The 25,671-nt window shown below is 42.2% G+C and overlaps 1 protein-coding gene across 5 annotated transcripts in view; it reads left to right on the top strand.

The window, feature by feature from the left end:
- Positions 1–25,671, top strand: part of ATG2B (autophagy related 2B) — a 60,086-nt gene that overhangs the window by 14,789 nt on the left and 19,626 nt on the right. For 3 of the 5 annotated variants that reach the window (XM_048485310.1, XM_048485308.1, XM_048485312.1), the window contains 18 exons: positions 1,241–1,352; positions 1,851–2,112; positions 5,007–5,145; positions 6,517–6,612; positions 6,755–6,943; positions 8,277–8,550; positions 10,625–10,724; positions 12,628–12,823; positions 13,732–13,874; positions 15,948–16,105; positions 16,331–16,503; positions 17,089–17,239; positions 18,269–18,468; positions 19,815–19,895; positions 21,650–21,756; positions 21,924–22,016; positions 22,940–23,010; positions 23,760–23,836. In XM_048485310.1, coding sequence (XP_048341267.1) covers positions 1,241–1,352; positions 1,851–2,112; positions 5,007–5,145; positions 6,517–6,612; positions 6,755–6,943; positions 8,277–8,550; positions 10,625–10,724; positions 12,628–12,823; positions 13,732–13,874; positions 15,948–16,105; positions 16,331–16,503; positions 17,089–17,239; positions 18,269–18,468; positions 19,815–19,895; positions 21,650–21,756; positions 21,924–22,016; positions 22,940–23,010; positions 23,760–23,836 — 2,622 coding nt within the window. The remainder of the gene's footprint in view (positions 1–1,240; positions 1,353–1,850; positions 2,113–5,006; positions 5,146–6,516; positions 6,613–6,754; positions 6,944–8,276; positions 8,551–10,624; positions 10,725–12,627; positions 12,824–13,731; positions 13,875–15,947; positions 16,106–16,330; positions 16,504–17,088; positions 17,240–18,268; positions 18,469–19,814; positions 19,896–21,649; positions 21,757–21,923; positions 22,017–22,939; positions 23,011–23,759; positions 23,837–25,671) is intronic. The other 2 variants (XM_048485311.1, XM_048485309.1) reach the window with 1 other exon arrangement.

Genomic DNA, 25,671 nt, shown 5'->3' with positions numbered 1-25,671 from the left:
TTAACTTAAACTGAGAAAAAAATTGTGGGTGTCAACATGGTTTACATCTGGCAGAACTATTTGAGGAAGAGCTCTACCCCTCCCCCAGCTGTATGAAGAAATGAAAGTCCTGGTCTTTTGTGGCCCCTGTGTAGGCGTTGAGAGGGGATTTCCTTCATGTTCCAAATGTAGCCCTACACCAGTGGTGGTGAACCTATGGCACTCCAGATGTTCATGGACTACAATTTCCATCAGCCCCTGCCAGCATGGCCAGTTCTTGATCAAATTGGCTAATGTTTGGCATTACCCATAATGGTCAAATCCTGAGATGCAAAGAACTGTGGAAAACCTTGTCTTTTCTACTGCTTCATCATCTTGCTACTTATGTTCACCTAGAATTGTCTTGAATATAAGCTTTTACAATGTCTAGCAAATCAAATTCGCATCAAATTTTGCTCGGACCTAAAAAGATTTCAAGCGAGAAAGACTTACACATAACGCAGAACATATTTTTTTCTGAGAGAAACTGTTTGCTTCCTCTTGTGTTATATGGGTTGAACCTTACTGACTTTATTGTTCCATCTCACTCATTATTTTCCTTACTGCAACTCCTATCTTGTATGGCTTTTATGCACATGAAAGTCAGCCTGGCGTAGTGGTTAGAGCACCAACCCCAAGACCTGGGGCCACAGAGTTAGAATCACCGTTCTGTTCATGACTTGTCAGGTGACCTTGGACCAATCACAGTCTCTCAACATAACTTACCTACATGGTGGTTGTGAGGACTTGGAGAGCAAGGGGAGAATGATGCGATAAGCTGCTCTGGGGCCCCCCACGAGGAGGAATAGCAGGCTGCGAATAAAGAAAAGCTTACAAATACACCCTGCAACCCCTGGCATATTCTTCTGGGAGGTCAGAAGGTTCCCCTTCCTCCCTCTTTTAGTAGCAGCAAATCAAATAGGATCCAGCCCTGCTTGTTTTATTCTTTCCCCTTAAGACCTAGTCCCAAAATGTAACTCATGTCCTGATGATAGCAACTGTAAACCTGTTGTGCACCTCAAAGCCCAAATTATTTTTTTTCTTTTTCAAGCAAATTGCCACGAAAATAACAGAGCCACGAAATATGTTGCAAATGAGAGGCATGTCCTTGGAAGAACATCCTAGGATACTGTTCATAGAATAGCATGTACCAATTTTTTTAAAATTTCTCTTGCATTTGGTAAGCTCATGTGAGATGGAGTCTTCTCTTTGTTTGTTTTAGCAGCAGCCAGCATGGGGAGATTTTCCTGATCGTAATAAGCAGGAACCACAGCAAAAAAGAGTCCCATCTTTTACCCCCAGCATAGTCCACCCAGCTCCATTACAAAGGACTTGTAAGTAAACATGGGAGATTTGCTGTCTCATTTTCTTGAAGTTTGGTGAAACTGTAGAAATCATAATTGAATCATGCCCTCTCCCCCTTTGTTTCCAATGTACGGGTAGGATAAGATAATGATGCGTTTTAATCGGGCGTTGGAGGAACAAGTATTTCTCTTAGTTTAAAAACAACGTGGGCAGGGGGTGGTGTGTTATATCTTAAGGACCTTTTTGAAATCAGTGTTAAGATTCTAAAAAGGCATTCACTGCAATCTTGTCATTTCTAAGATCTGAATCATTATTTTGAACAGTTTTAACTAAAGGTTTGCATCCACCCATCCACACCTAGAAAACACAGAGAATCTCCTAGCATTTGACCCATAGAAAGATCTTTTCTAGAGTCATGTGGCAATATTAAATATATATATATATATATATATATATATTTAAATAATTAAAATTGCATGGTATATGTTTACAGATGCACTAAGAAGACAAACCATATTTCATTTCAGCTCTTCCATCTAGATCTGTCTCAGTGGATGAATCTAGACCCGAACTTCTTTTTCGACTAGCCGTGGGTGCTTTCTCAATGTCAGTTCTTCATGTCGATCCTTTGCCACCCCCTGAAACATCACTGAATGTTAGTCCGCTGACAACAATGGCACAGGATTTTTTTACCCAAATCGAAAAGGTTGATCCAGTGACGTTTCCAACAGAAGATTTTCGGGCCCTCCGAGAAGTATTTGCAAAGGCTTGTTCACACGATCACCTCAGGTACAATTTTGTTGGTTACTCAATGCAGCACTGAGTCAGGAATTCTCTATTGATCACTTTGACCATTTTGAGTTTGTTCTGTAACATGTAAAATTGTAGCTTACTGGATTGGTTGGGAAAGTGGGATTATTAGAGCATGCACTTTTAATCATCCTGTCAGTAACAAGTATGGTGGGTTGGATCCTGTGAAGCATTTTCAGATGCCAGGAACTATTGTGCAAGCAGAAACAAAAAGAGCATCTTGCTAGCAGCCCCTGAGTGAAATAAATTTTATTGCATCCCATCTTAGCATTTCTGCTTGTACACGACATTGCCCAAGCTGCATTTCAACAAACCCCCTCCCTGATAATGACCATCAGTTCAATTATATAGTGTCGACTACACAGGTGACTTTTTGATTTTTGTCCACAACAGTTGTGGTTTGAAATGCAAATCATAGTTTGATGTTCCAGTAGCTCTTGTGCAAAGTCTTTCACAAACAGGACTGTATTAAGTAAAAATTCTTATTTGCTGTCACATAGTGGGATCCAATCCAATCAACTATACCACCCAGCAATATGGTAGAAAGCCTGTCAGTGTGCTTGTAGTATATTGCATAGCCAGTGGTTTGGTTTGGTTTGGTTGGGCACTTAAATGGAGGAAGACCTTGTAGTTTACCTTATGACTTCTTAAATTCATGTTAAGATGGGATGCAAAGGTGCTTGATTCCAAGATGGATTCTCTGCATAATTCTCAGTCTCTGATCTTACATACATCCGATGTAGACACAGAACTCATATGTATGTGAAGATCCCCACTGATATCAATGGAGGAGTTGGTGTCCTTTAATTGTTTTGCATTAGTTAGAGATGAATGAGTGTGCTCTATTTTTATCTGAGTTTCAGTTCTCACAACAGAAAACGGGTTTAGAGCAGTGATCTTCTTCAGCTGTGCCATAGAAATTTTTGACTGAAGAGAACAGGTATTTTGTTTAGAATGGAAAATATATATCAAGGGTCTGTGAGGAGGTGAAGAAGGGAAGAATAAGCACCTGGAAAAATTCCCCACCCTCAACCCATCATGATGTGTTGCTAAATTGGCGTTCCAGGTTGAAATCCCAATTCTGCTGTGAACCTGCTGGAGTTACCTTGGGCCAGTCATGCTTTGTCTGCCTAACTTAGCTTACAAGGTTATTGTGAGGACAAAATGGAGAAGTTGCGAATGATGTGTGTCAACCTGAGCTCCTTGGAGAAAAAGTAGAATAAAAATGTACTGAATAAATAACTTTTCCCCTTCCCAAAACACAATAAACTGTTATGGACTTGAATAGGCCAGTTTCTCCATCAGGAGCAGCAGTGGCGTAGGAGGTTAAGAGCAGGTGCATTCTAATCTGGAGGAACCAGGTTTGATTCCCTGCTTCCACTTGAACTGTGAAGACTTATCTGGGGAATTCAGATTAGCCTGTGCACTCCCACACACGCCAGCTGGGTGACCTTGGGCTAGTCACAGCTTCTCGGAGCTCTCTCAGCCCCACCTACCTCACAGGGTGTTTGTTGGGGGGGGGGGGAAGGGCAAGGAGATTGTAAGCCCCTTTGGCAAGGAGATTGTAAGTGAACAAATAGTAACAAAATCCTGATAAGACAGAGGTAATACTGATTCAGAAGGTGGAGCTATCAAATGATATTATGATTTCTATCTTCAGTGGGGTTCAGTGGACCCTTGCTGACTCAGGTAAGAGCTTGGGGTTATTGTCACGTTCAGCCTTACAGTTATACTGGATATATCATTACTGCTATGGAAGTAAGCAATGCTTGCTTCCAACTTAGTTTATTTTGGAAGATGGCCTCCTACCTTGGTCCAGCCAATTGAGCCCTCTGGATCCATGCTATGGTCATCAAGCTATGGTCACATTGAGGCTAGCCTACTATAATGTAGGTTGTAACACCTACCTCACAGGGTGTTTGTTGGGGGGGGGGGGAAGGGCAAGGAGATTGTAATATTTTCCATTCTAATGCAGGAGAGAAAGGGGGGATATAAATCCAAACTCCTCTTCTTCTCTCTCTTGTCTCTGATTCTTGGACAATGCTGAAGTCTCTTCAAGACATTTGAGAGGGGATGGAGGTTTTTTTCCTTTGAATTAGTTTACCAACTAATGTTGTTTGCATACTTTATTCTTCCTGTGTACGCAGAAATCTCTGCGTGGCCTGGTTTTCCTACTGTAATGTTTGGAAGAAGCTATACACTAGCTATATATAGTAGGACTATGTATTTCTCTGCCACAGAACAAAACATGCCGGACCTTTTGTTTGTTGTAGAATGCTCTGCCTGGGTCCTGGTGCCTACCTATCCCTGCTCCTCCCATACATTTGAAAATTTGAAACGTTGAAACGTTTTGGCATAAATGTTCTTGTATCAAAGTATTTGAAAACGTTGAAAATTTGAAAACGTTGAAACGTTTTGGCATAAATGTTCTTGTATCAAAGTACCATGTTCAATAATGCACAAAATAATGGTTTTGACCAAGGCAGTGGGTAAAAATGAAAATTCTCATATTCACTCGGGACTATATTCTAATGCAGTAGCATACAATTTTCTCTACCACTGAGCCTCAACTGACCAAACTATCATTTTTACTGTGGAGCAGGGTATACCCATTTAGTTATTGGCTAATATTTAATATGATGCTAGAGGAATCAAATCATTTCCTTGGTTCTGATCACTTCATGGTGCTTGTGGTCTAGTTTTGAGTATTCTAGAGAAAGGGTTCAGCGTTGACGTGGTAGAATTGGATGGCTGCTGTTGTCCTTGGGTCATTCTAGGGAAACATGCCATTTAGTGCCATGTTTCCACAACACTGTAAAATGAAGGCACACGTCCAGTTCATTCACATTTTATGTCTCTGTTTTTCATAATAGATTTATAGGTACAGGCATCAAGGTGTCATATGAGCAAAGACAAAAATCATCTTCCCGTTGCTTAAGTACAGATCTGTCTGTTGGGCAAATGGAACTTCTGGAATGCCTTTTTTCTACTGACTCACCTCACTATACGGAGGTAAGCCATTTTCCTACCGGGTCAAGAAGAGCAAACTCCTAACCTTGTCTCAAGCAGATTCTGTTTGGTAGAACCTAATCCCAGTCAAGTGTGCATTGAACTGCAGTCTGATACTGTGAATGCTACTCTATAATATTGTAAGACCACTTCTTTTATTAATAGTCTGAATATTATCATTTGTTCCGGAACTTGCAGAGTACACTTTATGATCTCTCATATATTTATCTGCACAGCTGTCTTTTATTGACCATATTCCTGTTTGAGAGTTAGATTACACTGTTAGCCCCAAGCCCCAAGCATCAGTGAGATGCTTGGAGATCAGTGGGTTGGTTTCAGACTAAATTGGCAATTTCCACCTGTTTCCCCTTTGAACTACAGACACCCCCCCACACACACACCATATTTTTTCCATGGGGTCACCTATCTCTCAGGAGCAACTTTGTGTGGAGATCAGTGGGAGAGAGAAAGCTTTATTCCGCCACTGGAAAGTGTGTTCTGGATCCAACCCTGTCATTGCATCTTGCACTTGGTTTTAGTAGCAGTGATGCGAGGAATGGAAGAGGTAGCTGTGATAGGACATCAGTAATGCAATGGCAGTTCTGTCATGCATGCCACCCTTTGGGGTCAACCCCTCCGACCATATTACGTTTTTCTCTCCCCCGCACTTTTTACTGATGGGCACAGAATTAGCTCCACCCAGAAAACACATCAGGTAGAGATTGGATGAGTTAAAGCAGTGGTTCTCAACCTTCCTAATGCTGCGACCCTTTAATACAGTTCCTCATGTTGTGGTGACCCCCAACCCTAACATTTATCCATTTTACAGATGGGGAACACTGATGCAGAGAGACTTAGGTGACCCCTGTGAAAGGGTCGTTCGACCCCCAAAGGGGTTGCAACCTACAGGTTGAGAACCACTGAGTTAAAGTGTGCTACTTGGGGTTGGTGGAGGGGGAGATACGTTGTTATCTGGGGGAGAGGTGGCTAAACCTTTATTCATTCATTTCCCTATACTGAAGAGGTGATGTTTTCTGACCGCCCCTGGTTGTTTAGAGTTGTTTGCCATCTCATAAGTGATTTTAAGTTTATGTGGCCTGTGGCCCGATGTATGAGTTTCAAGATTTTTATGATGTATTTTATCTGTTTTAAATTGTAAACCGCCCAGAACCCTTCAGGGGTGGGCAGTACAGTAAGTACAAAGTATGAATGGATGGACAGTCGGTCAGTCTTCTGAACCCAAGTCAAGTGATCTGAAGTGTGTGTGAAATCACAATGTCCTTATTTTATTAGATATATGAATTGTTTTAAAATTAAAGGGTTTGCTTTTACTTGCATTTGTTATCCTTTTTTCCTGTCATTTTATTTTTAAAGCTGCTAATGTTTAATTCTGAAAAACAAGGAGACAAGTTGCACCCGCGCGCCTGCCTTCAGCTCCATTACAAACACTCAGATAACAGAGGACCTCAGGTAAAGCTATCGCGATTCTTTCCCCTAGTCTCTGTAGAGAAATGCATGAAGTGGTTCTAGTGCATCTGTGTGTGTTTGTGTGTATAATGTACAAATAGTAATAAAATGCCACTAAAGATTTTGATGTCCTTTTTTTCTGCAGGGTAGCCAAGGAAGACTGAGCTCTGTCCCACAAAAAGCTGAATTACAAATAAAGTTGAATCCAGTGTTTTGTGAATTAGATATCAGCATTGTTGACAGACTGAATTCCTTGCTTCAGCCTCAAAAGCTAAGTACGGTGGAGATGATGGCCTCACACATGTACACCTCGTACAACAAACACATTAGCCTGGTAAGCATCATAATCCTTTGTTTGCAGACTGGCTACCCATTTGTGAGAGCTAGGAAGAAAATGCCACAACAGTACTTAGCCTATGTGTCCTTTCTTCCCTCTCCTATAGTGGTGGCGTGAATGGGGCTGGTCAGTAGCTAGACCAGGCAGACCAATGGAAAAAGCCATGTATTCCCTTCTACTTAGCTGCAAGTGGATAGGAAACAACACGTGAGATAGAACAGCTGTTTGGCTTTAAACCTTCATGCTTTAAATTCTGGGCTACTAAATATTAAAGTCTACACTAAGCAATCTAGGGGCCTGCAAGAAATTGGGGCGCTGGTGGGAATTATTGGGGCAAACTGCCCCTCCACTTCAACCAGATCTCCACCGTACATTGTCAGAGACTTGAGGGAGCTAATTCCCTCCTTCCCGTGTTTTTCCTTTTAATTGTTTCTTAACTATTGTCAACATTGCTTCTCAGCAAAGAGAAAACTATTGTCAACATGGCTTCTCAATAGTAGTCATTGTGCCACTACGAGGAGAGTATATTTTAAGTTACAGTCATTATTTTCCTGCATACCGAACAAACTGTTTCTGAGTACAACCCCTTGTCTTATTTTTGGGTGCTTTGTTTTGCTGCTTTAATAATGGGCACAAGCCACTCTGTTTACTAATAAATATATGCACAATAAAGTCTTAAAACCACTGTAGATTTTTCTGAATTCTCAAATTATATATGCCATACTCACAAGGAATGTTTTGCTACTTTGTACCACTCCTGTTCTTCAGCCTTCAAAAACCTTCTTCTGAGCTTCAGAGGGTTGTTTAAAATTATCAATATGTTATACCCTTTGGGGAAAATTCACCCCACCCAAAAATGTGTGGGTGGAAACGCTTTCTGCTCCTGAATGAGACTGTTTCGCCACAATCCAATCTCCTGTTTTGTAAATAACAGACAAGAAAATAATGTGACGGTGAGATATGATTGATTTCTAAACCACTTTTCTGAGAACAGTTGCTCAAATTTCTTCCAGGGGGAATTATTTTCCCCCAGCTGCAAAGTGCAACCTTTTTCTCATGAACATTGCTGAAAGTGGATGCAACTAATTATTCAACTTCACTGTCTCTCTCTGTCTCTCTCTGTCTCTTTCTTTCTTTCTTTCTTTCTTTCTTTCTTTCTTTCTTTCTTTCTTTCTTTCTTTCTTTCTTTCTTTCTTTCTTTCTTTCTTTCTTTCTTTCTTTCTTTCTTTCTTTCTTTCTTTCTTTCTTTCTTTCTTTCTTTCTTTCTTTCTTTCTTTCTTTCTTTCTTTCTTTCTTTCTTTCTTTCTTTCTTTCTTTCCTTCCACTTCAGCACAAAGCATTTGCGGAAGTTTTTCTAGATGATTCACGTACCCCTGCAAATTGCAAAGTATCCGTACAAGTAACTGCACCGTCTTTGAAGCTTTCTGTCCGTTTCCCAATACCTGATCTACGATCAGACCCGGAACGAGGACCGTGGTTTAAAAAGTCACTTCAGAAAGAAGTTCTCCACTTAGAATTTACAGATATGGAACTTCAGACGGAGTTTACTGGAGGGCCAACTCCAGAGCAAGTTAAACTGGAGCTCACTTTTAAAGAACTAACCGGTAAGAGGAGCAAACTGTCAGCGAGTGCTTACAACACTCTGCAGTAGTTGTGGTGTTCCACAAATGAGTGAGATCTGTATTTGTTCTATTTCTGATGGATTTGGATGGATTGCAGGCTTTTCTCAGAGAAAGTGAATTAGTTTTTATACAGTACAGCACATGTAGCAACAATATTTTTGTACCTTCAGTTAAGTCTGAAAGTCTATACTTCAGACATTCATCCGTTGCTCAGTGGATAGAGTTCCTTGTTCTTGAATCTTTGCACTTGTTTGTAACCCACCTTGGATGCACAGAGCAGTTTGCTTTCTAGAATATTTTTACGATTAGCTACTTTTTTGTGTAATGAAAGGGTTCAGCTTAGCGTGGAAGCTTCCGCGTGTCAGGGGATGAGCTTGCGTAATCCCTTGCCTGTTTTGATGCTGCATTTTTTAAATTGAATACTTGTAATACCATTGCATTGATCGTGCTTTTTAGTCCTCCTTGAGAAATTTGTGGATGGCATAAGCTTATGTCAACATCAAAAGTGTTGGTGGAAATGCCATTTTGGAACAGGCTTGCCAAATTGGGAAAAGTGGAGTTTCTTGGCACACCTCAATGGTAACACCTCTACTGGTCAGAAATTGCTCATTTGGACACTGCTGAGGCCTTCTCTGAAGAGGAAGAGGAGTAGTTGTAGTTTGGATTTATATCCCCCCTTTCTCTCCTGTAGGAGACTCAAAGGGCTTACAATCTCCTTGCCCTTCCCCCCTCACAGCAAACACCCTGTGAGGTGGGTGGGGCTGAGAGAGCTCCGAAAAGCTGTGACTAGCCCAAGGTCACCCAGCTGGCATGTGTGGGAGTGCACAGGCTAATCTGAATTCCCCAGATAAGCCTCCATAGCTCAGGCGGCAGAGCTGGGAATCAAACCCGGTTCCTCCAGATTAGATACATGAGCTTTTAACCTCCTACGCCACTGCTGCTCCTGAGAAGAATTTGATTCTACTTTTCTGAGAAGAATTTGATCCTACTTTTCCTGACTTAAAAACCAGGAGTAGGTAAAGGAAAAGTTATACTATGTGATCTCATAAAGCTATGAACAGGAAGGTACTTAACAACCTAACTGGTGGGTATTAACATATCAGTTGCCAAGGTGGACACTGTCATACCTCCCATGTTCTTTAGAATAATCTTTTTTATATTCTTTACTGGTTAGCTTGATTGTTTGCTATTCTGCACAGTAACAAGCTGTAAGAAATTCTGTAGTGTGCTTTGCTAGCAATTTAAAAATCCTTATCAGATTCCAGGATGGTAACCATCTTGCAGAAAGCATTATGGTTTTGCTGAGGTTGACAAATTTGGCATGAGCTCCCATAGGCCAGATTCCTTTCTGTAAAATAGCAGCTAATTGTACAAAAAGTGGGTTTCAAATAAAGTCTCTTCTCATTTCATTGGCCCTTTCTGCACGGGCCAAAAACAGCACCCTAGGAACAGCAAAAACGCTGTCCCAAAGGAGCTGTTCGTATAGGAGGCGCTGCTGCATTGCAGCAGCGCCGTCCTCGCTCCCCTCCAGCGGTGCAAAGATGCCATTTTTCCAACCCTGCTCCACGAGCGAGGTTGTTGAAAAGGGGCGTCTTCCCGTTGGTGCAGTGCAAACCGCACCGCAGGGAAGCTGCCCCTTTCCCCGTTGCTCCCACTCACTTGCCACTCCAGCGTTGTTCTGGAGGACTTCAGGGACCCGCCCACGCTGTCCTCCGACCTCCAGGGGTCAGAGGGCAGTGTAGGTGCGTCCCTGCAGCCCTCTAGAGTGACGCTGGAGAGGCAGATGAGTGGGGGAGGGCTACCGAGAGGTGGCTCCGTGCGGAGCCACCTCTCTGGCTAGGGAGGGAGCCGGGACTGCTGTCCCCACACCTCCACCAGCATAAATTATGCCGGTGGAGAAGCGCCGCCGCCGCCATGCGGAAAGGGCCAGTGTGATCGGAAAAGACTGGTAACCTGCTGATTTTTAGAGTCCATATTGTGTTCATAATTATTATGCCAGAGCAACTAATTGCAGGCCCACACTACCTAATCTGTTCTGTTCGTTTGTTTACAACAGGGTCATTTGAAGAAAATAATGGGGAATTGGTAAATTTTTTCCAAGTCTCCAGTGGTGAAGCTGGAGAGATGACCTCATCAGACAACTTTGACTGGCCCAGGTAAAGCAGGATATTGGTGTGATAAGAACATAAGAACAAGCCAGCTGGATCAGACCAAAGTCCATCTAGTCCAGCTCTCTGCTACTCTCAGTGGCCCACCAGGTGCCATTGGGAGCTCACATGCAGGATGTGAAAGCAATGGCCTTCTGTGGCTGTTGCTCCCAAGCACCTGGTCTGTTAAGGCATTTGCAATCTCAGATCAAAGAGGATCAAGATTGGTAGCCATAAATCAACTTCTCCTCCATAAATCTGTCCAAGCCCCTTTTAAAGCTATCTAGGTTAGTGGCCATCACCACCTCCTGTGGCAGCATATTCCAAACACCAATCACACGTTGTGTGAAGAAGTGTTTCCTTTTATTAGTCCTAATTCTTCCCCCCAGCATTTTCAATGGATGCCCCCTGGTTCTAGTATTGTGAGAAAGAGAGAAAAATTTCTCTCTGTCAACATTTTCTATCCCATGCATAATTTTATAGAGTTCAATCATATCCCCCTCAGCCGTCTCCTCTCCAAACTAAAGAGTCCCAAACGCTGTAGCCTCTCCTCATAAGGAAGGTGCTCCAGTCCCTCAATCATCCTTGTTGCCCTTCTCTGCCCTTTTTCTATCTCTTCAATATCCTTTTTGAGATGTGGCGACCAGAACTGAACACAGTACTCCAAGTGCGGTCCTGATAAGGCTCAGTAACACCTCCTGTTGTTCCCAAGAGCTTCAGAATGTGACCAGAAGCCACCAGTGGAAAAGTTATCTGCTTCTGAGATGTTTAGAATTTTCCACTACTGATGTAACAGAGATTGGGTCCCATAAGCCATCTGTGGGATGGTCTGATGGTTGCAGGTCTTTCTGCTGTTGCCCCAGCCACTACTGAGATCCATGTAGGATGATAGCAACTTTGGCCAGGAGGCTGTAGCAGGGAGGGAAAGGAACTGAAATCACTCCCTCCTCCTTCTGTTGTCATTTATATGTCATACACAGAAGAGAGCAGAGGGAGAGATCGGGGAAAATCGCAGATACATATGGAGACTCACAAAGTCCTTGTTCTGAATCCAACCCCAAGATTTGTTAAAATAGACCTGGTCTCTAAAAGTGATGGACTTGTTTGCCATATATGGCGATGTCTTCTCATGTCCTTTTGCTATGGAGATGTTCTGCCATAAACCCAGGCAGTTGTTAGAAAGCCTGTGACACAAAGACAGCTGGTCATTTTTGACAATAACTAACAAAACAGCAATAAAGGTAATTGTATAATTTAAGGGTTTATTCTAACCGCATACTTTGCTAACAGAAGACTTTCTGCCTTTGGTGAAGAAGGAGGCAATTTTAGAAGATTTGTGCTTTCCATTGCAGACCCCAACTACCCATGGTGTTCTTGGGGACTCCTTTATCCTCAAGGGCATGACTTCAGGGGGCTGAAGCAAGAGGGCAGAGATGGGAAAACTTGCTTACACTTACCCCAGATAGGATTTATTCTGTTTATTTCTTGAATAATTATGCAGTCACATTTTGGTGTAAAGGTCCCAGCTAGAGGGGTCTGTTGCACTCCATGCAAGATTTAGAACAGCAGAAAATGTGGTGCACATGTTAGAGTGTTGGATCAGGTTCTGGGAGATCCAAGTTCAAGTCCTCAGGGTATGCTAAAGCACTGTGGGGATGATCAGGAAGGGCAGACCAAAATTAATCTAGTTGTAACACCATTGTCGCTGTCTGGGTGCCAGCAAGCCAGAAGCAGCAGAGTTACATTGAGGCTAAATATGGTATTTATAAATACAGTAGTTAGAGGCCTAACATTTCATTTTTTGTGACAAAAAAAATGACTTAACAGCACACTTTGCAAAAACCTTGTCATTGCTCTAAAACTCATATACCTATTTAATCACAAGTCCTGCTTCCTCTTCTTGTTTGAATAGGATTGTACTCAAAATAAACCCCCTTGCCGTACACTCCATTCTGGAAAGGGTGGCTGCTGAAGATGAGGAGGAAGTTGACGGCCACTTCCAAGAGGAAGAAGAAGGCGGCTCTCATTCCCTAAAGGACGTGTGTGATCTTAGAAGACCAGAGCCGTCTCCCTTTTCCTCTCGTAGGGTCATGTTTGAGAATGAAGAGGTAAGCGTGAAGGGTCATATTTGGGCTCAACACAATGATTCTTATAGCGGCAAATCTGACAGATAGCTGAAGCGTGTCCAGTTCTTATGGTCTGTGTGGGGAGGGGTGGATTCTGCTTTTCAAGCTTCATTTGCCCGGCGTCTGAATGAACAGGAAAATTACAATATCAGGTTATACAGTGAACACAGCAGTGACCTGCGGAAATTGGAAGTGTCAGATACTTTACTTGCTTTTGGTTATGAGCCACAAGGTATTGCTACATTTATATGCTTACATATTCAAGTGATGGCTTTGAGAAACTAATTGCATCCAAAAGGATTATGATTATTAATCTCTAATAAAGCATATTTTGTGGTGATTAATTATTTGTTGAGGCTATGTCAGTTGATTGCACACAAGTTCCCTAAGGCAGGACTATACCACTTGTGAACCACTGAGGTAAATAGGGTTTATGAATCTTGTGTGACACCCTTTGAAGCCTCGATAAGTGTCCCTTCTTTTGCCTAAGAGTGCAGCATCTGAGGTTGCCAAACACCTGGACAATTGTCATGTATGGCTGATTGCATTAATCTAAGTAGGTTGTAGCTCGTTTGCATCCATTACTTGAACTTCTACAATGACCCTTTGTAGGCACTTTAAACAGCAGCCTCAGATGCATTGAGTCTGTGATCAGTTACTGAGCATCATTGGCTTACCTCTCTTTTGGCCAAACTGCTGTTTAAAAGCAGGGCTTGAGGTCTAGATGCAGAATAATATTGGAGTTGTTAGTAGAACTACAAAAGGTGGAAATCAGTCATCCTTGAGCAAAAATCAGTAATGGTTGATGTATGTTGTGCTATGGTAGTATGGAGATTTAGTAATTGCACTGGTGGCTCCGCTTGTTATTTCATGTTTTATTTCATGTCCAGATGGTGATGCCGGGAGATGCAGTGGAGATGGTTGAGTTTCAGGATAAAGCCATCAGCAATTCTCATTATATACTGGAGCTCATGCTACCAAACGTGTGCTTAACATTACCGAGCAAGGGTTTTTATGAGAAGCTTTACAATAGGCAAGTATTAAGCATCGGTCTTCTTAATAGTTATTACCTGTGTTTTTTTTAGTCTGTTTAATTGTTTGTGAAAACAGGAGTTAGACTGGGGTGCTGTATGGTTTCCGGGCTGTATGGCCATGTTCTAGCAGCATCCTCTCCTGACTAGAAAGGAAAATTTCCTGATTAGACCAGGAAAGGGATTTAGGTGTCTTAGTTGATAGTTCCATGGGAATGTCAACTCAATGCATGGCAGCTGTAAAAAAGGCAAACTCTATGCTGGGGATAATTAGGAAAGGAATTGAGAATAAAACTGCAAAGATTGTCATGCCCTTATATAAAGCAGTGGTGCGACCGCACTTGGAGTACTGTGTTCAGTTCTGGTCGCCGCATCTCAAAAAGGATATTGAAGAGATAGAAAAAGTGCAGAGAAGGGCAACAAGGATGATTGAGGGACTGGAGCACCTTCCCTATGAGGAGAGGCTGCAGCGTTTGGGACTCTTTAGTTTGGAGAGGAGGCGGCTGAGGGGGGATATGATTGAAGTCTACAAAATTATGCATGGGGTAGAAAATGTTGACAGAGAGAAATTTTTCTCTCTTTCTCACAATACTAGAACCAGGAGGCATTCATTGAAAATGCTGGGGGGAAGAATTAGGACTAATAAAAGGAAACACTTCTTCATGCAACGTGTGATTGGTGTTTGGAATATGCTGCCACAGGAGGTGGTGATGGCCACTTACCTGGATAGCTTTAAAAGGGGCTTGGACAGATTTATGGAGGAGAAGTCGATTTATGGCTACCAATCTTGATCCTCCTTGATCTGAGATTGCAAATGCCTTAACAGACCAGGTGATTGGGAGCAACAGCCGCAGAAGGCCATTGCGTTCACATCCTACATGTGAGCTCCCAAAGGCACCTGGTGGGCCACTGCGAGTAGCAGAGAGCTGGACTAGATGGACTTTGGTCTGATCCAGCTGGCTTGTTCTTATGTTCTTATGTTCTTATGACTCTCCTGCAACTCTCCTGCAACTGTGGCTGGCATCTTCAGAGGAGTTAGATTAATTCTCAATGGCAGTCCTTCAGAGAACCACACAATGAACACTATATACTCAACATGGTTTTCAATTATCTTCCGTGCTCTCTGAACAAAGGTCCTCTCTGCCATTCTGCTACTAGGCAATTCACTTTTGAAATGGATGTTCCTCAAGATTATGGTAGGGCACATGGTCTTGGCAGTCAAAGAGAAAAATTTTCAGGTCCCACTAAGTCATGTGTTACGGGCACAGACAATCCTTGAGTGGTTCTCTGGCTTGTAGTCAGTAGTTGTACATTATCTGACTTCCAAAGAGCTGTATAGATACTATCGTCTTGCCAACCTCTCAATTTCCTTCTTGTACCTAGTGCATTCCCTCATCACTCACCTTTTCCCCTGCCCCCGCCCCCCCAAAAACCCTCAGAATGAAATTCAGCCAGAATGGGGATGAAATAGACGATTACGCTTGGGGTCCTAGAACTCTTATTAGGTTGTCATCTTTATGTGTTTTAGATTTTTTGGGAATAATTTTACAATATTGATTTTTAATGTTTTAACTTCTACGTAAGCTGCCTTGAGTCCGGCTCCAGCGGGGAAGGGTGGGGTATCAATATAATAAAATAAGGCAAATATTGAAAGGTTTTTTTTAAATAGATTTTTTGTCTGTAGCTTGTAAACAAATATTTCAAACGTTGGCACTGACAAGATAAAGTGCCAGTTACTTATTGAAGGACCCTTCTTTGTCTCTTTTTGGAAAACTGTGGGAGGGCTATCGCTCAGTGGAAGAGCATCTCGCTTTGCATGCAGAAGGCTCTAGATACAATCCCTTCATCGGCAGTTAGAAGGACCAGGTAGTAGGTGCTTTGAAAAATCTCTGCCTGAGACCCTGGATAGCTACTGACAGTCTAAGTAAGTGGCACTGATGCTTGATGGACCATTGGTCTGTTGTGATATAAAGCAACTTCATGTGTTCAAACTTTTTACCAGGCGTGCATAGGATGGCCTTTATAGTGTCAAAAGTTGGTAGTTTAATTTTCTTCCTCTTTTTTTTCCTTTCTAGGATCAGTAATGATTTATTATTGTGGGAACCCACAGCTCCATCTCCTGTAGAAACGTTTGAAAATCTCTCTTATGGTGTTGGACTTTCAGTGGCCAGCCAGTTGATCAACACTTTCAGTAAAGACAGTTTTAGTCAATTCAAATCTACTATTCACTATGGTAATATACTGTATACATCCGCTAAAATTGCAGTACTAAATATGTGAGTCTGTATGTGTTTCTGTCTCTCAAGCAGCTGGAGTTGCTGAACTGATTAAGGGATAATTACTTATTCCCCAAAGCATTTTAAACCTTCCTTTCTAATAATCTAATTTTTTAAAGCTGAAAAATGTCATTAAGCTGTCCTTGGTACATTATTTAAATACGTAACTGGTTTTCTTGCAGATGATGAGAGTGGGTCAGAAGAGGAAACGTTACAATACTTTTCTACAGTTGATCCCAACTATTCTTCAAGGAGGAAGAAAAAAGTTGAATCCCAAAACAGGAACACTCAGAGTTTTCTTTCAGTTCTTCTGAATGTTAATCATGGATTACTGTCAATATTCACAGATGTGAAGGTGAGAAACTAGCAGAGGATGAGCTAGCTTTGTTTTGGTGCTTATAGTGTATAAACCCTTGTGCTGCTTATCATTTTTAGTTTAACTTGGGAAAGGGATAGGGGGAAGTTCAAGCCTCTTAGATATGCTTTGGCTTAAACCACAGGTTCCCAACAGGGTGCCTGTGGCTGCCATGGCACCTTTTCTGGTGCCCACGAGGTGTTCTTTAGGAAATGGACAGGACCAGGTAGAGCTTTTGCCCAGCATTATGTCTGATTGACTACTGGAGATTTCACTGGCGGTGCAGATTTTATTTAAAATGTTGTTTTGGCAGCAGCTGCCACCATAGCACAAGGATCTACGCTGTTTTTTTAAAAGTTAATCTGTGGCAATCATTTTGTGACTGGCTCCATCTACTTTGGCTGCCATTTTGTGGCAGTGCCCGTGCCGTGCCAGAATTCCAAGTGTGCCCACAGGCTCAAAAAGGTTGGGGCCTCCTGGTTTAAAAAAAGAAGTTTTTTCAGCAGTAGCAGTTATTTGTTGCAAGAAGTTCCAAACCGCTAAACGCATTTGGATTTCATGCATCTTTCTTATCTACCCTTCCAGCAAGATGATGGGAATATACTAGAAGGCAAACATGGAGAATTTTGGTTTGAATTCAGTAGCGGTTCTTTGTTCTGCGCTACGAAATACGAGGGCTTTGAAGACAAGCATTACATCTGTGTCCACTGTGGTAGCCTCAGCTTATACCATCAAGGTAAAAAAAAATCTGAAGTATTAATTTGATGTAAACTGTTGAGGTCAGATCTGTGAAAAGTTGGGAAGCATGTGCTGCTTTCGCTTACCTAGGCTACTATTTAATAATGTGTGTGACACGTATCAGGAACGGGTTTGTGGGTCCTGCAAGCTGATTGGCTTTTAGAAGCTATTCCATATGTTAGATTGTGTCCTAACTTTGAAAAAATGTCACAGTTCCACCTCTGCTGGACTGTATCAAGGGTCCATCTGTTTCCAGTAGGGTGTTTCTGGGGAGTTTACGAAGGAATGGGATGCCATTAGTTTCTTTATTCCTCAGCGACTGGTATTCAAATAAATATTGTCTCTGAGCATGGAGATTTCACCTGATAGTCAAAACTAACAACTGCTGATAGATATTTCTTCCATGAACCTGGCATACTCCATTTCTCAGATGCAGTTCCATTAATTTTATATTCAGTCTTGGGTATCGTGAATTCCTTCAGGTTCAGTGCCCTAGAGCACTCTCCTTCGAGGGTGTCCCTCTCAGTTCCAGGATGTGAATCCAGTTAAGTATTGATATAGATGTAAGCCTAAAACTCATTCATTCACACTCTTTCACACAAACTCATTCAATACAGCTGTGTTCTAGTTGCGGTATTCATAATACCAGCTAGAAAAATATGTGGAAAAAAGTTTCCCCTATAATTTGTGAAGAATATTGCGTTTGGTTTTTTTAATCCAAGAGGATATGACATGGCTAATAAATGTAACAGTTTTGGGAAAATCTGAATTCGGAGCTAGTCATAACACATGCCTATGAAGAGAGAGACTAATTTCATCTGTTAACTACATAGCAAAATTAAATGTGTGTATATAGGTAAATGGACTTTACAGCAGCTGCCTTATGCTTGTACATTACAGTGTGTTTGTGTGTGTTTTTTTTTAATGTAAGCCACATTATTCTAGCTGTAGAGTAAAACAAAATGTTTTCCTCTGGTGCATGTTAACTTCAGAGGGGCACCTAACTCAAAAACAAATCTTTCTGCAGGTATACTAGATGGTGTTGTCTCTTCATCTGAGATCCGACTGCCAACCACAACACATCCTCACTGGTTAGAACCTACCATTTATGTTCCTGAAGAAGGCGGCCTCAGTAGGACTTCTTCAGATGGCGTGGGAGTGGATTCTTTAAGCATGCTGTCTGTTGCAGTGAAGATACAGTCAAATAAATCTGAGACCAATACCAAGGTTTGTAGTTAGAAAGTAAGCTCTACATATATTTCCCATACAACCATTTGCATGAAATCATAATGTTCGCCCTTCTTCCTTCACCATTTTCCACAGGAAATTATTATTTTAGATCTTCAGTTTTCTTCGGTACTGAAACATATGTCCATTAGCTCAGGGCCATAAAACTAGTTTAAGGTACCTTTTGAAAGGCTTTTTCTGCAGCTTGAATGAAACCATTTATTTTTTTAGATACTCTGCATTTTTCCTTCCTGGTTTCTGTGCTTTCCGTATTTATGTTGCAGCTTAAGAAGGTTTCTTAATCTATCTGATCTAAAAATAAGGCTTTGGGTTGCACCCTATGAATTGCCAGTGAAATGGCGCTTGTGGATAAATGTGGGAGGCAGTGTGGAGGCAGAGGTGCTGCTGGGGCAGGACCTAGAGGCAAAGGCCCATCACTATGGCCCATGGAGGGAAGGAAAACCACAGCACCTTGTAACTGGAACATGGTGGCAGTAGCTGTCGTTGTTTACATGCAGATACCCCCATTCCTAAGCAGTGCCTCAGGAGCCTGGCTACATACACTTTGTGTTAGGTCTGGCAAAGCAACTGGTGCTCAAGGCACTGCATGACCATTATACCTCCTACCCCCAACACACACATACACACAAAATCTCTTAAATGGGCTATTCAGGCCAGCAGAGGCAAGTAAGTTGCACATCTTTGACTGAATTTGATTGAATCAGACAGGAGTGGAGTGCAACCCAGCAGTCACGGCCACTGGCTTTTCTCCAGCTATCTCCTTGGACTGGAATTTGGCCGTGGCAGCAGGATGCTGGGGGAAGGGAGACATCTTCCTTGCATTCATGGCTGATAGGAAACAACCCATATCATATTTGTGTGCATTTGTACATCTGTCGTAATGGGCTCTTTTCTAGATGAGTTCATTAGATAGCTCTTTGGCAATATTGGTTCATTTTAGATAGCTGCCGTTGATAAGGATGGTCCTTCTCCCCTTTCCCCCAACCAGCTGCTGCAAAACTTGTTAGTGGGAGCCACACCAGTGAAGACCTTTGCCACCTTTAAAGATGAATAGATTTCCTGTGGCATAATCTTTTGTGAACCAGAAGTAAAGTTTAAGAATATTTGATATGAATTTTACTGTTGTTCAAAACTTATCCTTTGAACCTTCAGTTTGCATTTGATTTTAAATAACATCCTTTAGTTACTGGTAGCTGACATTCTGATGGCATTGAAAAGTCAAGTATTACCATTGATTGAAATAACAAGGGGAAAATTCACTTTAAAGCTGCACTCTGGAATCTGAAAGCATAAACTAACTTTGTGCACCCACTTATATTTTTTAGGAGTTTCTGGTTGCCGTCGGGCTGCGGGGAGCCACTCTTCAACACAGAGTACTTCCTTCAGGCTTAAGCTGGCATGAACAGGTATGGTAACTTGCTGAAAGCCACATTTCTGTGTTATTTTTATGAATCATATAAAGATTATTTCACCACTACTGACCATATACTAGAAGTCAGTAGTTCTTACTGCTAGAACCTTGCATCCTAATATTGCCCAATATTAAAATACTGGACGTAAGCATTAGGTGCTTCTGGATAGAAAGGGGGTAAAACAAATCTCCAGCAAGATGGGTACAGCTGGTAAAGATATTCCCGAACTCTTCCCCTCCCTGTTTTTCTCCGCATTTGTGAGTGAACATAAATATCCTGTATAAACCCTTCTGGAGAATGTTACCTTCCGACATTCTGTCCAGGCTGCCCTTCTTAATTTATGGAAGTAATATTCAGCATGGTATGTGAATGAGGGATGGGAAGAGAAAAAAGAGAAACAGTGCTCTGTGGCAGTGGTCCTTCTGTATTTAGGTTCTGTGCCTACTTGCGAAAGAACCGTGTTACTCTGGTGCCTTGTTAGCTGAGAAAGAATTTATTGTCGAAGGCTTTCACGGCCGGAATCACTTGGGTGCTGTGTGGTTTCCGGGCTGTATGGCCGTGTTCTAGCAGCATTCTCTCCTGACGTTTCGCCTGCGTCTGTGGCTGGCATCTTCAGAGGATCTGATGTTGGGAAAGCAAGTGGAGTATATATCTGTTGGAGTGTCCAGGGTGGGTGGGGAAACCTTGTCTGTGAGTAACAAAGGCGGCAACCAGGTCAATAGTTGAGGGCATCTGAATAGAAGTATGAGTAACAATGAAGACTATAGCCTGGGAGTAACCCTGTAGATAGCAAGGTCACTGGTGGGAGCATCTGAATAGAGATATCCCACCAGTGACGGTACTATCTGAGGGTTACTCGAAGGCTATAAATCTTCATTGTTACTCATACTTCTATTCAGATGCCCTCAACTATTGACCTGGTTGCCGCCTTTGTTACTCACAGACAAGGTTTCCCCACCCACCCTGGACACTCCAACAGATATATACTCCACTTGCTTTCCCAACATCAGATCCTCTGAAGATGCCAGCCACAGACGCAGGCAATACGTCAGGAGAAAATGCTGCTATAACAAAACCATACAACCCGGAGGCTCTACAACACCATGAGAAAGAATTTGTTTGTTTTATTGCATTTCTCTACTGCCTCCTTGCCTTCCGGGCTCCGAGCGGTTCACAACAATTCATAAAAAACAAGATAAAATACAATAACCATCAATGTATAAAACTGACTCATTTAAAATCTGTACTTTCTAACCAGCTCAGATGGCAAAAATCTCATTAAGAGTGAGCTCTAACAGAGAAAGTAACAGGAGAGATTGTGGATGGTGGATGGTGAGGGGGAGGCCAAAAATGGTAACCATTGCTCCCTCAACCATATGCTTGGTGAAACAACTCCATTTTACAGACCCTTCAGAATTTCACTAGATCTTGTAGGACCCTGGTCTCATCAGACAGAGTCTTCTGCGAGGGCCGAAAAAGTCCTGGCCTTGGTTGAGGCCATCCAGACTTCCCTTGAGCCAGGGACCACATATAGATTATTGTTCAATTATTTGGTTTATCCACAATTGCAAGGTTTACCCTTTGTGGTTCGATTCTTCTTACCCTTCCTGACTTACACTTACTGAACCAAATGGTCCTTTACAATACATTCCTGGTATGCCTGTTCTCATCTTATGTATTTTGTGAAGCATGTCTTTTTTTAATGTTTTGAATGCATTCGGCCTTACCTTGTTCTTATGTAATTGTAGATTTTGTATTTTTTGAACATTTCTGATGAGCCTGTGCTGGGATATAACCCTCCAACCTCTATTACAACATATCACGTCCATCTCTGGAGTTGTGCTCTGAACTATAGGTCAGTTGAATTAAAATATTATGTCTGTTTCATAAGTTGAACCATTTGCTAAATGTCTAATTCAAGACATCAGATTCCCATAAAAGAAATGTGAAGTCTTCATTAGATTTCTTTCCAAATGAACTGGAAACCTTGTTCTTCATCTTTTCTTTCTTTTTTGTCGGCAGGCCTCTGTTTTTGCCAACTAGATCTCTTCTCACAGTTGAAACATTTAGCATTTCAAGTAGTGTTGCACTAGATAAATCTTCATCTACTCTCAGGTAAAAAAAAAATTAAACACTTGGTCAAGAACTGCATGTAGAACAAGATTTTAGGTTTTAGCTGTGTTTGATATGTTGAGTGTAAACCATATAAAGTCTGAGAGTCTGTTGTCAGTTGATAACTAAATTTTCCAGCTCACACTGTTGATGTGTGGCAACTTTTCCATGGGCCACTGTTTTGGGAGGAAACATTTTTCTGGGAGAAGAATATTTATGGAATCTGCATAATCCTAAAATCACTGGTTTTGGTGACACCCCCCCACCCCACCCCACCCCCAAAATCCTAGTTGTAACTTCTTTGTCTGGGAATGCTGTCCCACAAGAGAGCCGGCATAGTATGGCGGTTAAGAGCAGTAGACTCTAATCTGGAGAACCAGGTTTGATTCCCCACTCCTGTACATGAGCGGTGGACTTTAATCTAGAGAAGTAGATTTATTTCTCGGCTCCTCCACATGGTACGTGCTGGGTGACCTTGGGTCGCTAGTCACAGTTCTCACAGAACTCACCTATCTCACAAGGTGTCTGTTAATGAGTAGAGGAAGGGAAGGAGATTGAGCCACTTTGAGACTCCTTGCAGGAGAGAAAGTTGGGGTATAAATCCAAACTCTTCTTCAAATGAGCTGCCTCTCACCTGCCATAAAGCTCTGTGAGTACCCAGTATGTTCTGTTTTCTTTACTGTCAACATTTTAAGACATTTTTACCTAAATAATTCTTTGTACCTGTTTCTTTCCATTATGTCTGGATTGATCTTGCCAGTTATAATTATGACAGAGGAGTGGATATAAACCAGTTATTACTGTGGGGAGGAAGAACCCTCAACCTCATCTATAGTGATAGAGGCTGCATAAAAAAAAAAAAAAACAGAATCCCTTTGCCTGTATGTGAAATGTACCTTTGCTCTGTTCATCTGCTTTTGCTGTAGAATAATCTTGGACGAGGCTGCTTTGCATATGTCAGACAAGTGCAATGCTGTTACTGTGAACCTCCAGAGAGGTAAGTGTGTTTAACTCTTTGGCATGAACGTACAGAATTCAAAGAAAGGCGGTGAAAAGATGCTGCTGTCTTGATTAGTTGTTGACACTGCGGTCAGTAATAGCAAGTCAGACTCTGTTTTTTTGGTATGTGAGGTAGGCAAGTTGCAACTTTTAAAGTACTTGGCTGAATATGAAGCAGGAAACTTTCTCTTTGTTCTGTTGGAATGCCAGCAAATTTCCCTAATGTGGGCCATTGAAGCGTGAGCTCATCAAAATTGTTTGCCTGAATAGTTATTCTAACATTTTCTCCAGTTAAAATACAGACAAGGGTAATTAGAAAGGTATTTTTAAAAGGACAGTTGATGGAGTTGACTTAATGTTTTTGCAGATGTGTAGGGTGGAAATTAGTCTGACTTCAGGGCAGGTTGGAAGATGGAGAGAATTCTTTAAAGGCAACTGCATAGTAAATATAGTATGTTTGACTATGGCTGCATCAAGTGGTGTTCAAATTGCCACTCAGACTTGCCTCTCAGCCTAACCTACCTCACAAGGTTATTGAAAGGACAAAACGGAGCACAACAGAAGCTTGTCTGGTGTTTTGAGAGACTTGGAGTTTATCCAAGGTTTATTCTTCCCTAACTAATGTATTGGCAAGTAAGCCAAACTCCTGTTTAAACAGAGGATGATTACGTTTTTTAAAATTAATAGTTTGCTTAAGGTAAGCAGCTTTTAAGCAGTTCAGCAGGTATTTGTTTTGCTTTTTTTCAGATTATGTTAGAGTTATGGATATGGGACTCTTGGAATTGACCATAAGGGCAGTAAAGCCTGGATCTGATGGAGAGAGGGTAAGGGTTTAAGTTAAATTGTAAAATCTGACTTCTGTATGATTAGTATTTGATTATTTATCAGCAGAGAGCCAGCATGGTGTAGTGGCTAAAGTGTCAGGCTAGGGCCTGGGAGTTTCATAGAGACTTGTTGGGTGATCTTGCACCAGTCACACATTCTCAGCCTTGACCTTGGCAAGTATTTGGGTGGGAGACCTCTAAGGAACACCAGGGACGTGACACAGGGACAGGCAACGGCAAACCATCTCTGATCATCTAAAGCCTTGAAAACCCTATGAGGTAAACATAAGTCAGCTGTGACTTGATGGCAAAAAAATAAAATACCAAGGCTTTGATCTCAGGAGTACTGTCTTTGAAGTGAGTTCTGTTGAAATTAATTCATTTCCTTCCAAGTAAACTTGTTATGCAAAGTAGGCTGTCTCCATTTTTAGCTGGGGGAATTAGCTTTTGGGGATGGAACTGCACAAGAAGGTGTAACTTGATCTCTATAACCTTTTTATGGGGAAAATCCTGGGTGAAAACTCTCAAATGAGCAGAAGTTGCAAAATTAGCAGTTGAGTTTTATTAATAAAATAATGAAAAACAAGGAATATATTTTCCAACATTGAACATACACACACAAGGCATACAAGAAGACCTAACTATGACAGAAAAGGAGGAGTTGGATAGGTTCTCAGGTTTAATATTTACCAATCCAGGGGAAGGGTCCAACAAGAGCAACAGCTGAAAAAGTTAAGGAGTCCACACAGGGGTGGAGCTACCAGGAGCCCAGAGGGTGTGCGTTGCACCAGGCGCACACCTGTGGAGGGGGGCGGAAAATCGCCCGGCGGTGCCAGCACCCCCCCCCCCTGCAGCACCCCCCCCTTACACACACACTTACCTTCATGAAACAGTGCAGGCTGGAGAAGCGGCCTGTTCCCTTCAGGCAAAAAATGGCCTGGTGGGAACTACACTTCCCAGGAGACCTTGCGAGCCCCAGGGTCTCATGGGAAGTGTAGTTCCCACCAGGCCGTTTTCAGCTTGAAGGGAACAGGCTGCTTCTCCAGCCTGCACTAAGGTAAGGGGGAGTGGGGGGCAAGGCGCCGTGGAGGGGGTGGGGGCGGAAAACACAGAGTGTGTACCAGGCACACTCTGGCCCAGCTACGCCTCTGAGTCCACATGAACATGCAGATATATATGCGGATCCAAAACACACCTACACACTATGAATGGCCACAGAAGTACTGTTGGTCCTGAAGCAATATGAAGTAAGCTGGCAGGAAGGGCAGAGACAAATAATTGATTTCTGGACACAGTGTGTAACAGACTTCTCTCTGTGATACACCTCTGAAGGTGCCAGCCACAGATTCAGGCGAAACGTTAGGAACAAGACCTACCAGACCATGGCCACACAGCCCGGAAAACCCACCACAACCAAATAATTGATTGTTTTTCCAGGAGTCTAACAATAGGATGGCTTGATGGGCTATCAAGAGATTGCCTGGACTATTCTTCTCTTTACTGAGTCATGGTTGTGATGGGTGCAAATGAGTCCTGGGATGGGTGCAGGTTTTTCACCTGAATACTGAGAATAAAAAATGCTCATCCCAGAGCACTGATTAAATCACCTTAGAGTGAGAGATTAGCTAGCCCCAGTGTTCAACCAGGCACACCTTGGGCCATAGGAAAAATTCAGCACTTTCCTGTACCCTTTGACACACAGGATGGAGACCCAAAGTCTCTGGGAAAACTCCATTTTGTGTGGAGCAGTGTCTTGTTCTCATGTCTGCTCCTGTTCCCTGTGCCACTTATGGCACCCTATAGCGGCAGTGGGGCCTAGGATAATGATGGCGAAC

Source organism: Sphaerodactylus townsendi, linkage group LG02 (assembly GCF_021028975.2).
Source record: "Sphaerodactylus townsendi isolate TG3544 linkage group LG02, MPM_Stown_v2.3, whole genome shotgun sequence".
Lineage (NCBI taxonomy): Eukaryota > Metazoa > Chordata > Lepidosauria > Squamata > Sphaerodactylidae > Sphaerodactylus > Sphaerodactylus townsendi.
This window is presented reverse-complemented; position numbering and strand designations above follow the sequence as displayed.